We start from the raw sequence: 17317 nt of genomic DNA on the forward strand, positions 1-17317 counted from the left end.
AAGATGGCACAATCATCTACGACCAGACATCAAGGTCTCGAACTGATTCGAGTATCAATCTTGATCACCACTTGCATGCATGCATGCTTCTTCTAAATTAAAATTGACGAATTTGTGGTTTTCAAAAATTCTTAGAAGGATACGTGGACAGAGGAGGAGGAGAGGCAACTGGTGCAAGCGCACATGAGGTACGGCAATCGATGGGCCGAGATCGCAAAACACATCCCTGGCCGCTCCGAGAACTCCATCAAAAACCACTGGAACGCCACGAAACGCCGGCTCAACGCCAAGCGAAGGAGAAAAGGATCAAAAGCTTCCGCCAAGACCGGCACAGCCGCCGCCGCCGCCGCCGCCAGCAGCGTCCTTCAAGACTACATCCGCACCAAATTACTCAATCACTCGCAAGTAGGCACGGTGATGCATGGTTCCGCGAGAGGCAATATGGAGGGATCCATGTTCCCTAATGTTTTCCATGATCCAACAATATTCGATAACTTTCCGAGCAGCCTCGACGACGATGACTTGATCCGATGCATGCTGATGCCTGATCACGCGTCACCTGAAGCAGCATTTTACCGATCCTTGGAAAGTGGTTCCGGCAGTACTCATCATCCGGACGGAGCCGCAGCAAACGACGCGAATTATATCGAGATGATGGATGGTTACAGTTCTGGCGGTACTTCTAAGAGAGATTTGGATCTGGTGGAGATGTTGACGCTGCAGTTCTCTTCTCAGAGTAGCAGCAGCAACAGTACGGCGTTACTGAGCGCTAACAGATCATAATTGCTTAGTGTTTGATTAATTAGTGTAATTAATGATTACATTAGAAAGATGGGGAAAAAGAAAATACCAAGTGTGGAGTTTCTTGCATGCAGTTCTAGATATGGTTTACTTGGTCAGACAAGACGTGGATGTGCGTGTTCGTTCTGATTACGAGTTTGGACGAGGACAAAAACAGTTGGAGCTAGGGATTACTCCTCGTCGTTCTGCTTCCAATTGTATTGTCTGGTCTTCCGCGCCAGAATTGTGATTCGATATTAAACGTGAACTAGGGTTTCTATATCTGAGACTAAGCATGCATGAAGTGCACGGTGTGATCTCTTTAAGATGATATTGATTAGTTAAAGACAAATAGAGATAGAATAATGGTGGAGGAATAGGAAATGAGAGAAATGTTATTGGAAATGACTCACCTCACAACCGTAACTTATAGTATTTTAAGTTATAAGTTGAACAACAAATATTACAGTTAGTTAGATGTTCGGTATAATCCATGATGAAAAATGCTCTTTAGATATAGCCGTCTTACTAGGGAAGACAGTGTGTGTATATATATATTAATTAGCAAAATATAGATCAAGCTCTATAATCGACATTGTATCTAAATTAATAATCAAATGAGATTAACAGAATATTGTAAAATTTTAAAAATTAAATTCAATGTGTATAGTCCCATTTCTTATCTATTAATTAAATTTAAGCGACCAGACTTCCGAAAGCTGGAGAGGCAGGTTCACGATCGACCTACGTTACCCTTCGTCATCCACCGATTATATATATTGATGTTCAATTAGAGCTAATTGAAAATTAAAAGGTCATGTATTAGGGAAAAGAACGCAATTAAAGGATGTTAATTAATATCTAATAAATTAAAAGAGGAGTAACTGAAAGTCGACGGGATTAATTAAAGGAGGTATATGTAGTAAATATGTAATCACGTAACTGCAGTGCATGGGCGCATGAAATTGGACTACGAAGAACTATGGATGCATAATAATATGGACGGAGATATGAATGGTACGATTATTTAAAAAAAAAAGAATATTGATGCTGGTGTGGGATTTAAGTTTGAAGTAGGATTTCTAATCCTGTTTCTACAACGATCTTATCTTCAATCAATATGAAGTGATGGAACGCATGCTGATGCCTGATATTGCATCACCTGGAGCAGCAATTCACTAAACTATGGAAAGCTGCAGTTCCAGAAGTCATCGCCTAAATGGAGCAGCAGAAAATGACGTGAGTTGTACCGAGATGGATGGTTAAGTTCTGGTGGTTCCAAAAGAGATTTGGATCTGGTAGAGATGTCGACACTGCAATTCTGTTCCTCGTGAAGTAGGAGCACCAACAACGGTTCTTCTTTACACGAGCACCAGTAATCATAGCAAATAAGAAAAAAGGGGAAGATTTACAACCGTGGCTGGTCGCTTCAGTGCCAGAGTGATCAGGTGAAGCTTCAGGTCTATGTAATTAGTTTTCTTTCTTTGATCAATGTTGGTAATTATGCCCTTGATAAACTGTTAAACAAGTTTGAACACAAATATCATTCCAATGAGGAAATCAAACTTTTATACATAACAGGAAATTTTTCTTACCTAAGAACAGGACTTTTTTGTTAGGATGTACAAAAACTCTGATAGGACCTTTGATTGCCAGTGTGCAGAGCCTACCAAGTGGTCAAAATTTGCAGTAAAAGTGGGCTTTGAAATAAACTCACAGGCATATAGATGTGCACCAGCCAGTGATTAAAAAAAATAACTTCTCAGAGGTAATGGCCAGGCCGCATCTCTGGAGGACTTTGGAAATATATAATGCTTTAGTTTCCCAAATAAATCAACTCCAGGGGAGTTAAGTGGATATGGTCCCCCAGGCTATAATAACTTGCACCATATCGTCATTGTCTGAACATTTTTGCACTAGGTAACAAGAATTTTGCATCAAAACCACCAGTGGGCATCTTGCCTACAAAAAATGTTGAACTACTGAATCTAAAAGCAAAAGGTTCGTATTCTGTGTTGCACTGGCAGCAAGTCAGTTCTCTTTCTTATCTGAATTATCCTGAGAGTTGCAATTCTCCTTTAAGAAGCCATTCTCATTCCCACGTACATTCTTATTAATTTCAGTTCCCATGCCACCAGTAAGAGGTTCAATAAACGATACAAAATCTCCTATAGATTCACCAACGGGGAAAAAAACAATGAAAAAGGTTAGGAGTTCTCTGAAATAATAAAATGCAGCATCAGCACTAAAGAAATTAATGGTTGCATGTATTTCAACTACGTGAGGTAGTAGCAGGCAATTGAATTGTATATTTAAATCTACAGATCTTACACGTACAAGACAAGTGATAAGTATTTAATAATTCTGAATTTCTGATACTATGTTTTCAACAATACCAATTGGTACACGTGGTTGTATATTTTGCAAGCAGATGGATGTAAAAGTACGCACCAAACATTGAAATACTACAAGTAAACCTGGTCCAACTATTTCTATTTTATTTCAGTGATTTAATTCCATAGAAAAATACAACTGTAACTTATCTTTATAACCAAAACTGAGCTTAAAACATTGTTTTATCAATATTATCACTGGTAACCAAGATGAACCAAGGCAAGGTGACACCGGGCAAGTGAATCCATGTAGACAATTTGAGGAAGACTCTGAAATTTACTTCAAGCCATGAAAACTCTTAGAAACCTACATGAACATGGTCTAGTTATATTCATACTCAATGATGAGAATCCTGCCTCCTCACATAGCAGATGCACATATTACCCTTTGCGAACTGTGGCACAGAAATAGAAGTTGCAAAATTAATTATTAAGAGACCCATGGACATGCACTCATTCCTAACCTATTTCATTTTGAATCAACTTGTACTTGCATAAATCATAATAATGTGAGGAACACTAGCCCATACCTTACTGATTATAGTTAGTTTTAAATATCATAAGTTGTGATCTAATCATAATAATGTGAGCAACACCAGTCTATATCTTAGTGATGATATGTAGCTTTAAATATTATAAGTTGAGTAGATCTCAATTAGAGCAAGATAGTGGTAAAAATGCATATATAATATATTGTCTTAACTTCCTTTTAAGTAATAAACAAAACCCTTTTCTAACTGTTGAATCTAATGTCATGCCAATCCATGTATGACTTAGGCCCTTCAGTTGAAAATTGTGCCTGCTTATATTCACACAAACAACAAGCAAAAATTAACCAACTGAAGGTGACAGCCAAAGGCTTTGCTTAACCACCATATGATCAGCCTACTAGATAAATGATGGTTGTGAAATGGACCAAGCAACAAGTTCAGAATAAACAAGACAATCAAGTGGACAATCAAAGTACAACAGATCCTTTGAGAGTTTAAATACTCAATAAAATTGGCAAGCAAGGTGTCTTCTAAACTAGTGGTTATAGGTGGTATCTCCGATTAATTACCACCCAACATCTAGAAAATTTAATATATAAAGAGAGAAAATAGTTGAGGCACAAAAGTGCAAGGCTGAAATTCACTAGCATATTTCATGTGTTATGTAGAAAGTGGTTCTTACTTTCTAGATTACGCAGTGCATTCTCAGCAGCTTGTGATTGAGCCTCTTTCGGTGTCCTTCCCATCCCTGTTCCAATTCTTTCACTACTAAATAAAACCTACAACAATCATCACAAATCAAACTAATATAAGGATTAAAGTATGCATCCTACTTGACTAAAGTAGACAAATTGAAGAAATTTAAAAACAAATTGAATTAACTAAAAGAAAAAGGACATCTGTTGTAAGCTCCAGTTAAAATTGACAAGAAAAAAATAGGTGTTCTATTCTAGCCACAAGCTTCACAAACCAACATGCATAAACAGTGCTATATCAATCAATGGCAAGCTCTATCCAATAAAAGGATATCAAAATGACAAAAAAATGAATGCACAGAGTTTTAACTTCATCCCTGAAAAGTGATAAGTGAATCTGATGTTTACTGAGCAAAATATCCTGCACCAAAAATGTTTAGGTAACAGGATGGGAAAATGATACTCACCTCAACCAAATGGGGCAACTCCTTTGTATTCCCATTAGTGAACTTGAACTCAATCTATTCATTAAACAAGTGCAGAAAAATAATTATCATAAAAGTCAAAATGCTCTACAGATCATATAATGAAATAACTACCTTTGAGTCACATCGTCTGCCGATCTCTTGCAGTACAGAAACAAATACTGAAGAGACAAGCAAGTTTGACTGTCCTTCCACACTGAATTTTTTGTTGCTTGCAGAAGCTATATTTACCGGCATCTCATCATCTATATCAAAAATAAATCATGTGAAAAGAAAGAAAGAAAGAAACACATCATATCTCGGAGGGGTCATTATCCTGTAGTAATACTTCATATAGCTTTACAATTCAATGCAAACTTATAAAGACATGTAATTATTTATCCACTCAATATATTCAAATTGGAGCTAATTTCCTAAATAAAAGGTGCTCTTCCGCACCTACAAAAAAATATCCAAGGTCAGATCTTAACCAGGGATAATCCTACACTCTTACCCTAAGCATCTTTCCTTTTGAACTTTTTCCTTGGAACACTGTTTAGTCATATCTTGGTTGTCTCAACCATTGCACGCATATTGATGGATGCAAAGGTAGCATAGTGAGGGAAATAAATAATCTCTTGTGTGAAATCTCATTTGCTTACAGTTCCCATGATAAATATTGAAAAAGTATAAATCTTGATGAGCATTCATTTTAAAACAAGGAAATTAAAACGCAGACAAGTTACCTGTAGAAAGGTGATTCAACTGTGTTTGAGGTTTTGCTTGTCGTTCATCAATTGCATATGCCTATATCAGAAAATTTTGAGTTTTGAATATCATGCACAATAGGGACATATAACAAGAATGTTCAAATCCAAAATCACTTAGCCACCTAGTAACAATACAAATAATAATTCCCTACTTGAGATATCTTAGGATAACCATCAGATCCAAGCACATGGTATGTTGTGCACATCAACTGTGTTTGAAGTGCTAAACCTCAAATTTTAATTAGGGTTATCGTGGATTAGATGAGTTAATCAAGGATTAATGGTGGAATTGAAGATTGAATCAATTTATTCAATGCTGAGTAGTTATGTTTTAGGGGCTAATTTTGCTGTAATTAGGCTTGTTAGTGGTTTCAATCGAGGTTTGTTAGGCTCTGAGGTTGTGGTTAGGATTATTTGAGCGAAAATTGGGTTCACGGTGGGCTTGAATCTGAGTGAAATTGGTTGTGATTGAGAAAAACCAAGATTAAACCCAAGATAAACCAGGTTGGTTCAATAGAAAGCTAGGTTTAGGAATTGACTTATAGTTTTAGCTTGGTTTGGCGAGGAATAGCCAGTTGTCCCTCTCGTCTTTTAATACTGTCTAACACCCTTCTCCTCCATCCTGTTTGTTCTCCCTTAGAACGTGATGAGAAGACTCCTTCTCTTCTTCTCGTTGTTAGATTTCTACACGTGTAATTTTAAATTTTATATTTCACAAAACACAGCAGCGAAAGCGTAATAAATAATTTTCTCACTAACTACATAAAAACTTATCCAAGAAAACACACGTATGCAACATAATCGTAAATAAGACATAAACAACTTTATACCTTTTGAATGACGCGAAGCGGAAACGACATCAACTAACAACCTTGAATAAGGTTGCCTCTAGTATCCACGTCAAGATCTCCTCGAGACTTCCCTAAGTCATGTGTCATGTCTCTGCTTCGATATTAGTCGAAGGGACAAACGATCCGAGAGAGTACCTATGGTCTAATTCCGTATCCGGTGGCTCGAAGTAACCCGGCGATACGAATCAGATTGAACGGAGGGGATCACACCACCGTTCGAAGGTCATATAGTTCGTTGTTAAGAAAGAGCAACGAACTTATATGGCGTGGTTGTTCCATCGACAACAATTGCCCCGAAACAAAAGCCAAAATGAAAGGAAGAAACGATACCTTTCGATGGAGCAACAACCGTTGTTTCTCCTCGTGTTTCTTGCTTCCACCATTGGTTGTAGCTTCCGTTGGCTTCGGAATGGCGGCCTTTGGGAGGTACTAATCCTAAGGGGATAAAGGATCGATGGTGAGCCTTGGAAGTCCCTCAATAGCCGGTGGCAACAAGAATGCCAAGCAAGGTGGCGGTGGCAACAAGAAGAGAAGCAACTTGTTAGGAAGCGGCAAGGGGAAAGGAGAAGAGTTTTGAGATTGATTTAAAACCTAACAATTAGGGTTTTAATCTCTGTAAATAACTCTTCATAAGAGTTATATATATAGATGTTTAACATATATTTTTTGTTAAAAAAAATAACAAAATCTATTAAACTAAATTCCAATCCATTAGCCTCAAATTTGGTTCACAACAAAACTGGATTGTTCAAAATCAAACCACCTTTAATTAAAACCAAACCGATTTAATTTATAATTAAACCAAATAGGGTCTATTTTGTCTTCAAAAAACGTCGCTTCCTTTCCAATAAAATATCTTCTATATTTGTCCTTCGTCTAGTCCAAATAGACTCAATCTCTCTCGATTTAAGAATTCAATTCTCAAACTCGTTTTATATCTCTTGGAAAAACTCGTAGTGCGTCTGACTTTATAAGTTCTCGATTTATGTTGGTCGTCCATAATCATTAATTACGGATCATAATAAGTAACACCTAGTAGTACATCATGACCCCCAATTAATCACAGTTGATTCCAGAACTACTTCTGAACCTTTCAACAACTATAGTTGATCGTGCTTATATTTCTTTCACGCATCTTATACTCGCTTAATTCGGGACATGATCTATGTGTCAGTCCCCATTAGACTGACTACATCACTGTTAGAATTAGCTCTTAGTATCAATTCGGATTGAGTTGGACTCAAGTCAACTCAGATTGTGTGAGACTCGAGTTGGACTCAAGTCACACAAGCCAATTCAAATTCATCAAAAGATTATCATGCATGAGATGCATGATCTTCCTTAAAAGAAGAGAAAGATTATCATGCATGAGATGCATGATCTTCATTAAAAGAGGAGAAAGATCTTCATGCATGAGATGCATGTGAGTTAATAAAATATTAATTCCTTAAATCACTAAAAGCCAAAAACTCTTCATATCCCATGGTGAGATATAAAAAGGGGTGAGAGGCTCTTGATGAAGGATCTTCTTGATACTCTTGATCTCCCTTTTCCTCTTCTCTTCTACCACCTTGGCCAAACCTTGATTTGTGGCTAGCACCACAGTTTGGTTCTTCTCCATCTCAGTGTTCGTGTGGATACCGTGGAGACCCGAACACACTGATCGTGCTGAGATCCGTGAACCTTTGAAGGCAAGAGTTGCTGTCGAGATTGCGAAGGGCTCGCATCAAAGGTAATCTCGATTCTAGTAGGTAGAATCGTCAAACGAGTATGTTTTTCGCATGGATCTTCTGGAGGGATCCTGTTTTCCGCTGCGTTATATGCGGTTTAATCAGTTTTTCGTGCATATAGATCCCTACAATCACACCTAGCCCAAGCTGTAGTTTCTTGCTCTGCAAATTCCAATTACTCAAAACAACTGTCCAAGAAGACCATCCTCTTGATGTGTTTCTACTTTGGGCAAAGACTTATGAGTAACAATTCTAACAAGTGGTCATAGGGTATACGTCTCCTAATTAAGGGAGTGGTGAATCCTCTGTTGACTACTCAAACTCCTTCGAACACTTCAGCTTATACCCAATCATTCTGAGTCCACACTTCCGTAGAGACATTTGCTTAAGATGTCAAAGTATAAGTCTTCATGACTAAGATGACTTGAATATCTCAAGTCGATGGAAATTTATACTCAAGCTGATATGAGATCTTCATAGATATTCATAGAACCACATGAAATCTTATGACAGGTCACTTCCGATGAACTAGTTACCGTTAACCAACATCCATATGTTAACTCTCAACATCCCAATATTTTCAGCCAATGAGGATCGGCTGCTTGATAAAACCAAAGAGTCAAACATATGTAAGTTTCACAGAATTGATAATATCAAATCTCATCAATTTATCAACTAGGGAACATTTCAATATGTACATAATTACACATGTAGAGAATACTACTAATAGTGATTCAATCACAATTTCTTTCATGTTATGCATTGTATTATGGACATCAGTAATTGAGTTTAAGATCAAATCAAATATATAAAGAATGTATACTTAAATAGTGATTTTATTTGTCCAATAAATGATACGATATCTAAGGTGATTGCCTTAGGACATTTCTCAAATATAACATTTTCCACTTGGCCTAATGTCAATCGTCATGGTATCCAATACCATAGAACTCTACATGACTTTTAAACTTACTTTGAGGTAGAGACTTTGTCAAGGGATCTACTAGATTCCTTTTGGTGGAAATTTTCTCAATTTGTATTTCTTTCCTATCAATAATATTCCTGATCAAGTGATAATGGCGGAGCACATGTTTGGATCGTTGATTAGACCTTGATTCCTTAGCCTGAGTAATGGTGCCATTGTTGTTGCAGTAAACTAGTATTGCTTCAACAATGCTTGGAACCACATCAAGTTTAGTAACGAACTTCTTGGTTCAAACCGCTTCCTTTGCTACTTCCGATCAATGTATTCTGTCTCAGTGGTAAAATCAACAACGGTTTGTTGCTTGGAACTCTTCCAACTTATTGCACCTCCATTTAGAATAAATATGTATCTGGACTGGGACTTGGAATCATCCATGTCTGTCTGAAAATTGACATCAGTATACCCACGCATAATCATATCACCCCCTCCATATACCAAGAACGAATCTTAGTTCCTCTCAAGTACTTAAGGATCGCCTTGACAGCTACCTAATGATCCGTGCCCGAATTCGACTGGTATCTGCTTGTGACACTCAGAGCGTATGATATATCGAGTCTCGTACATAACATAGCGTACATAATTGATTTTATAACTGACACAGATGAGATTTGGCTTATATGAATCCTCTCGTCTTGTGTGCGCGGACACATAGACTTCGAAAGATAAATCACATGTCTTATGGAAATGAAACCTTTCTTAAATTCTTCCATGCTAAATCGTTTTAGTATTTTATCAATGTATGTAGAATACGAAAGGTCATGCATCCTTTTCAATCTATCTCTATAGATCTTAATCCCAAAGATATAGATTGCTTCTCCCATTTCTTTCATAAAGAATGTTTTTAGCGACCAACCTTTAACAGACTGTAGAACTGACATATCATTTCTTATAAGTAATATATCATCAACATATAATATTAGGCATACAATTGCACTTCCACTAACCTTCGTGTACACGCAGGATTCATCTGGATTTTATGAAAAATCAAACTCTTTGATTACCTCATCAAAATGAATATTCAAAGTCCTTGATGTTTGATTTAGTCGATAAATGAACCATTGAAACTTGAATATTTTATTTTTATTAATAAATATGAATCTTTCAGGTTGTATCATATATACATCTTTAAATAAATTTCCATTAAGGAACGTTGTTTTCACATCCATTTCTCATATCTCATAATTATAATGAGCCGCTATGACTAGGAGTATCTGAATGGACTTAAGTATAGCCAATGGTGAAAATATCTCATCATAGTCAATACCATATTTTTGCCGATAGTCTTTTGCCACCAGTCTTGCTTTGTGAGTAATCAAATTACCATCCATGTCGACTTTCTTCTTGAAAACTCATTTACACCCTATAGAAGTTATCCCTTCGGGAGGATATCCACTAAGTTCCAAACTTGATTTTCACATATGAAATTCATTTTCGATTACATGGCTTTTAGCCATGAGTCTCTTTCTGAACTTTTCAGAACTTCTTCATAATTAGTAGGCTCCTCATCCTTAATAAGCAATACGTCTCTCGATTCACTTATGAGAAATTTATATCTCTCGAAATTAGACGTGTCCTACTAGATTTACGAAGTGGTAGTGTATCCACAGGTTCAATTATTATCTCATCCGTAAGAGTAACAAGAAGCGGGTCTATATTAGGCGTCTCTTGTGTGTTTATTAGAGTTTCTTGAACTACCTTAGCTCAATCTCACTCCCACTATTTTCTTGTAAGAGAAACTCTTTCTTTAGAAATACAGTATGTCTTGAAACAAACACTTTTTGTTCCAAGGGATGAAAGAATTGGTAATCTCTAGTTTCCTTAGAGTATCTAATAAATAGATACTTATCAGATTTAGCATCAATTTTGTCTAATAACAGTCCTTTTCACATAAGCAGAACAATCTTATATCTTCAAATAAGGTAAATAAGATTTTTTACTATTCTATATCTCATATGGAGTGGCAGAAACTACTTTAGTAGAGACTCTTTTTAGCAAATAAATAGCTCTCTCAAGTGCATAACCCCAAAAGAAATTAGGCATGATTCATCATTGACATAATCATGCCCAACAAGATTTGATTTCGCCTTTCTGACACCACATTATGCTGTGATGTATAAGACGGAGTCCATTGAAACAATATTCCATTGTCCCTAAATTATTTGAATTTTTCAAAAGCTTCAGACTTGTATCTCAATAGATACACATACTCATATCGTGAGTGATCATCGATGAAGGTGATGAAGTAGTTATAATCTCCTCATGCATGTGTCAACATGGATCCACATACATCAGTATGTATAAGGGCTAAAGTGTCCTCTCATTCACCTTTTTCCTTAAAAGATAACTTAGTCATCTTGCCTTTTAAGCATGAATTGCATGTATCAAATGAATCCAATTTAAATGTATCCAGAATTCCACACTTGTGTAATTCAGACATGGGTTTCTTACTTATATAGCCAAGGCGACAATGTCACATATAGGAAGTTAATCGATCGTCTCTTCAATTTCTACAAAAAGGTGGAATCCGTCACCCCAGCGACTCCACACGGTCGGCCCCACAACCATCTGTGAGGAATCGATTGTCTCTTCAAGTACGCTTGTTACTCAGTTCGATATTGAATATGTCATTGGATATATCTAACGTATAGATACCACTGCATAATGTTCCAGTTTCTTAAAGAACTTCATTCAAAGTTATATAACAATAATTATTATTAAAAGTCAAATGATAACTTTTCTATTTAAACAAGAAATAAAAATAATGTTCTTTGTTAAAAAGGAACATAATAACAATTATCTAGTTCTAAGAAAAGTCCACTACAAAATTTCAACGTATACGTTCCAATGACTTTGACTACAATATTTGCTCCATTGCCAACTCGCAAATTTGAATCTCCCTTGACGAGTCTTCTACTATTCCTTAGCCCCTGCATGTCATTATATATATGTGAGTCACACCCAGTATCTAATACCCAAGTGCCAGAGGAAAATTGTATGACAATCAATAACGAAGATACCTGAAGTAGATGGAGCATCGGATGTCTTCTTTTTCAAAGACTCAAGATAAATCTTGCAGTTTCTTAACCAATGTCCCACCTTGCCACAGTGGTGACACGCTCCCTTTGATGTCGGTTCTTCTTTCTTGATCTTTTTCTTTCCCTTAGCTTGAGCTTTCGATTTTCTCTTCTTAGAATCTTTCTTCGAAGTGTCAATCATCATCACAACTTTCTGTTCTTTTTTAACAGATAACTCCACTGTCTTGAGCATATTGATCAACTCTGGAATCGTAGATTTAAGATGGTTCATATGATAATTCATCACAAACTGCGAATAGCTATCAGGCAAACTATGTAGAATTAAGTCAATACTTAATTCATGATCCATGATAAGTCCAAGTGATGCCAACCGCTCAATCAAGCCATTCATCTTCAGTACAAACTGTACTGCAGATGACCCCTCCTGCATCTTTGAGTGAAAAAGAAGCTTGGTGATCTCGAATCTTTCGGATTTAGCTTGCTTATCAAAAAGCTCACGAAGATGGTAAATAATCGTATAAGCATCCATATATTCATGTTGTTTTTGCAACTCAGGGGACATTGAGGCCAGCATGATACAACTGGCAAGTTCAGAATCAGTCGTATGCTTCTGATAGGCCAACATTTGGTCTAATGTTGCATCATCAAGTAGTCTCGGAGAAAGAGGCTCATCCAAGACATAGGCTATCTTTTCAATTTCAAGAACAACTCTCAGATTTTGAAGCCAGTCCAAGAAGTTCGATCCAGTCAGTTTATTAGTGTTTAAAATCGAGTGCAAATTCAAAGAAGTCATGCTGATTCTATCAACCTAGAAATACACAATTAAGCATATATAAGAGAGATGAATTTATTATCATGTAATGCAAGCAATTTACATACATAAATGAGAGTCTCACTTGCTTATCAAATTCAAAAACTCTTACTTTGAATTCGGAAAATGGTAAATTTTCTCTAAGTGAGTTGATATCCACTATAAATAAGAACAACCTTAGAGAGTCCAACAAGTCATTCTTATTTCTAATGGTTGGTATCAAGTATACCAATTATATATCACATTATGCTATCAAGTAATTGATATTTACATAAAAATCGAGTTGTTAATTCATTAACATATATACATCATATGTATATCACTCAACTTCACTCCTATCCACACTGACCTTAGAGAGAGTCCAACAAATCAATGTTTCAATCCATTAATCATGAGATCATATCTCGATAGTCCGAATCTGTTTAATTTTTAAGTTGAGCTTGGAGAGAGTCCAACAACCCATGCTTAAAATTAAAATCTGATTCTAGACAATATTAATAGAAGGTGTAAGTTTTAAAATTTAAACAAGAGTTTTCCTATTAAGTCTCATCAATTACATGCAACATAAAAAAACTATTTACATGCATCTACATGGCATAATCATGATATTTCAATATAACATGCATTAATCATATTAATCATGCATATAACATGGCATACATTATGACACAAGTTATATCATTTGTTGTCCTAAATTAATTTAAGACACATATATATTAAAGAATTCGATTTCATAAATCACAATTCTTTTATTAGATTAGGAAACAATTTCCAAATCTATATATATATACATTAGAAAAAAAATCCAAATCTGAAAATTTCCAATTTAATTAGAAAACAATTTCAAAAATTGATTTTTCCTAAAAAGCAGACTATAGTAAAGCCAAAAAAGTTAGGGAACAGATAAGGTACCGGTTGATTCAATCTATGTTCTGTTTCCAAACCAGTCATTCCCTCAACTATAGGAGCTTCTCTATTGTTGTTTTGTAAGTTATTGGCATCCTGAGAGTTCATCCAACAACCAGTATCAAGTATGCAAAACTCCCAATCTATTACTGCAAAATACAATAAACTCAGAAACAAATACCTCAGAGATTAAATAGTAGCTAACATCAGGAGCACCAGGTAACTCAACTATCTCATTCTCATAATTCAGTTCAAATATCTTCTGAAGAAGATTTTCATCAAATTCTCTGCCATTGACAACAAAAAAATGATGGCAAGGTTAAATAGTTTGCAATAACTGAAATTGGTATCCTATGTTTTGTGTAGTTGATAAAGGAAAAAAGCAAATTCATCATGTTTACTTACTTGAAAAAGCCACCTCGAACATTACACGCAACATTTCTTGCAACACATAATACTGGAACTGCATTGGCCATCTGCACAGTGTATTTTGTGGTAAATATGTAATTTTTTACATGTGTAGGGAACAACTGTGCATTGAGTTTAGCAAATAAGATAACGAACATTCATCTGTGAGCGTAGAGAATAAGATAGATATAAGCAAAAACCTCAGCTTGAGGAGCATAATATGGAGTATATGCTGGGACAACATGAACACGAGGCTGATCCTTGTCATCCCAAACCTGCAATCGGTCATCAATCACCATAGCCATTCTAGGATGGCACACATTATCCTGGAAAACATGTTGCAATGATTTCTTCGAACCTAGCAAGTATAAAAAAATGCAAGATTTGTTTGAATAAGGACAATTAAGTTGAGAAAAACATACTCAAACTACACATATATTGAGTTAAATGCTGAAGAATAGTGTATAATCACAGAATTTACATGGGTAAATCAGCATTAGTATTTGAATTTTGGGCCAAATTCCTGTCATGCGCCAAATTTCAAATCGAGACTCTAATCTTTAGTTGACATTAAAATCAGACAACTGCTTTATGCTTTGGATTATTGATTAAAGAAAAAGTTTGCATGAAAGAGAATTAATCAGAAAACAAAAATCTAGCAGTAGAAGAACTTTCTATATAGAAATTTGCTAAATGCAAATGCAAAGACAGGCAAAGTATGAGATTGACAAACAAGAATGGAAAATATGTTTCTGTATGCTATCATCATGAATTCATCATCATTATCTTTATCTGCAATGAGATTCTTGCCTGATTTTGCGCATACTATGCGATCCATAAGTTGTTTTGCACTGATCAAATAGGAATCTGGATCAAGAAGCCTCCAGATCTCCAGAGCATAGTCCCTTTCAGCCATTGTACAGACAAAAACTTCAAATCGTCGTCGTCCTTTTGCAGTTAGGTAGCTCCTTAGATCCTCCCATGCAGGCCTTAGCCTTACAAAAACACTAGTATCCCGGTTCTGTTGAAGGAAGTATTTGATCGGTTATGTTACAAAATGGCTGCATTGACTTTTGGAAAATTACAATGCTAGTCTACATTCTAAGAATGTGAAGAAAAAAATGCACATGTAGAAATCAAATGGCATTTGTAAGTAATGAAAAAAACAAGTGAATAAAAGAGAAAAAAACCATCAAGCTAGAGGGAGACATCCTACTTCCCCTTAACAGTATCTTCAAGTACTAAAGAAATTTTAACTCAACATTCATAATTTGCAACTCAAAAGGTAGATAATTCTCCATGATGTCTGACAATCAACAAAAAGAATCACAGAATATAAAAAGAATGTAAAACATCCACACAATCGATGAAATTGTTTTAGGGAAACTATATCATTCTGAGTAGAGAAAAGAACTTAGAAACATTGTAAGACTGGCTATTATCCACCTGTAATGAGGTAGGTATTCTTAGTAGTTAGGATCTGCAAGTGAATACTAATATGGTATCAGTAAAAGGTCAACCCACTCCCATGACATTAATTAAAATGATCTGAAGTACTACAGACCAGTATGGAAAATAAAGAACATCCAGGAAGCGGGGCACACTAATATTGTTTTATTGTTCTAAAATTTTGATAAATCACTGTGAAACATTGAACGAGCTACCTAAAAGGGAACAACCCATCTATTATAAAACAAGAAAATGCACAGAAGCAAACCTCAGGATTGATCCGAGTCAAGACGATGTTTCTTTCTGGCATCCGTATGACAGGCCGAGTAATTCTCTCCTGAACGCCAGGTATTGATGGAACTTCCTCATTCTGAGCAGTAATGGACCTCCGATTGTCGGTAACAGTATCCATCTCTATATACTGCTTCAAGAGATCTTTGTCCTCAACATATCGCTTCAGTTCAGCTGTCATGCCTGAAATCCTAATAGGGTCCTTTTCACCATCTATCTTTCGAGAGAGGGCCTCAATTCTGTCCTCGAATGACCTCATGGTGTTGGCAACTATGAGCGTCTCATCTAGATCAAATACAATGGCAAGACACCGCAAGTTGAGCATGCCCAAACATGAGGCATATAACCCAGCCTGAACCGAACAGCACCAAAAGCAGGATACCTTCTCCACCTTGCTCGGCATTGCCACCAGATGCAGCTCTTCGTTACCACTGACCACGACGGCACTCTGCAAAAGGAGGCAATGGGAGTTTAATAAGCCGAATAGAACCAAAAGAAATTATCGGCTCGAGGAAGGAGCACAAACAAAAACGACGAGTGAGAAGGGAAAACACGCACGCACGCACCCTGAATTCGTTGAAGCAGGACAGGTAGAGATGATGGAGTGGATGTTCAGCGACCGACTTGGCTTGGACCTTGCAGCGGACGAAGAAAGGGTTGATGGTTTGGAGGACGGAGAGGGGAGGGCAGCGCTCGCTGGGAGGCGAGAGGTGATCGATGCGAATCTCGTTGCTGCTGGGGAAGGGCAAGGGTTGGGCCTTGCCGCCGCTACTGTTGATCGTCGGAAAAGCTTCCGCGTCTCCAAGGAAAACATCCCCATGGTACACCTTGCAGCTAATCCCCGCCCGACGATTCGTCATCCCGCCGATGGCGATCACCGAGCGAGCTCAGGCAGACCGATCGGAAGCGGCACCAGAACGCGTTATCGATGGGGCAGGACGATGGCCGGCAGCCGTACCAAGAACAGACTGAGATTAAAAAAAACTAAACTAGGGTTTGTTCGCGACAGCGTTCTGCGCCGCCCGCCGACCCAACGCAACGCGGTTTTTATGCCGTCGATCGATCGTTTCGGGTGCTCTCTCTTCTATGATTTATGTCGCTGAGTACGACGCCTTGCTTCTTTCTTGCAAATAAATCACACAAAAAATTATCGATAAGAGTTTCTTGAATTCAAAACAAAACATATATAAATGCGAAGTTGTAGGATATTCATTAATAATATTTAATAATTTGTTAGTCGATTCCTTTTTTATATAAA

At 36.8% G+C, this 17317-nt stretch overlaps 1 protein-coding gene across 2 annotated transcripts; it reads right to left on the bottom strand.

Moving 5' to 3' along the window:
- Nucleotides 1-1851: 1851 nt before the first annotated feature.
- On the bottom strand, nt 1852-17134 carry LOC141841045 (RNA polymerase II C-terminal domain phosphatase-like 2). Of its 2 annotated transcripts, XM_074729171.1 has the most exons (13): nt 16626-17134; nt 16037-16507; nt 15130-15340; nt 14520-14677; nt 14317-14387; nt 14093-14198; nt 13918-14007; nt 5570-5630; nt 4959-5089; nt 4827-4880; nt 4347-4443; nt 2376-2948; nt 1852-2297 (listed from the first exon to the last, which is right to left on the bottom strand). In XM_074729171.1, the coding sequence occupies exons 1-12, from the start codon at nt 16917-16919 to the stop codon at nt 2812-2814; spliced, it is 1881 nt and encodes a 626-aa protein (XP_074585272.1). In that variant the 5' UTR covers nt 16920-17134; the 3' UTR covers nt 1852-2297; nt 2376-2811. The 2 variants fall into 2 exon arrangements, with proteins under 2 accessions (XP_074585272.1, XP_074585271.1); XM_074729170.1 differs by lacking the exons at nt 1852-2297; nt 2376-2948; nt 4347-4443; ... (1 more) ...; nt 4959-5089; nt 5570-5630 and adding exons at nt 11962-12086; nt 12177-13002.
- Nucleotides 17135-17317: the final 183 nt, after the last annotated feature.

The sequence above is a fragment of the Curcuma longa genome, chromosome 11 (genome assembly GCF_044706935.1).
Source record: "Curcuma longa cultivar G26 ecotype Majalengka, Jawa Barat chromosome 11, ITB_CL_G26_1.1, whole genome shotgun sequence".
NCBI classification, from domain to species: Eukaryota; Viridiplantae; Streptophyta; class Magnoliopsida; order Zingiberales; family Zingiberaceae; genus Curcuma; species Curcuma longa.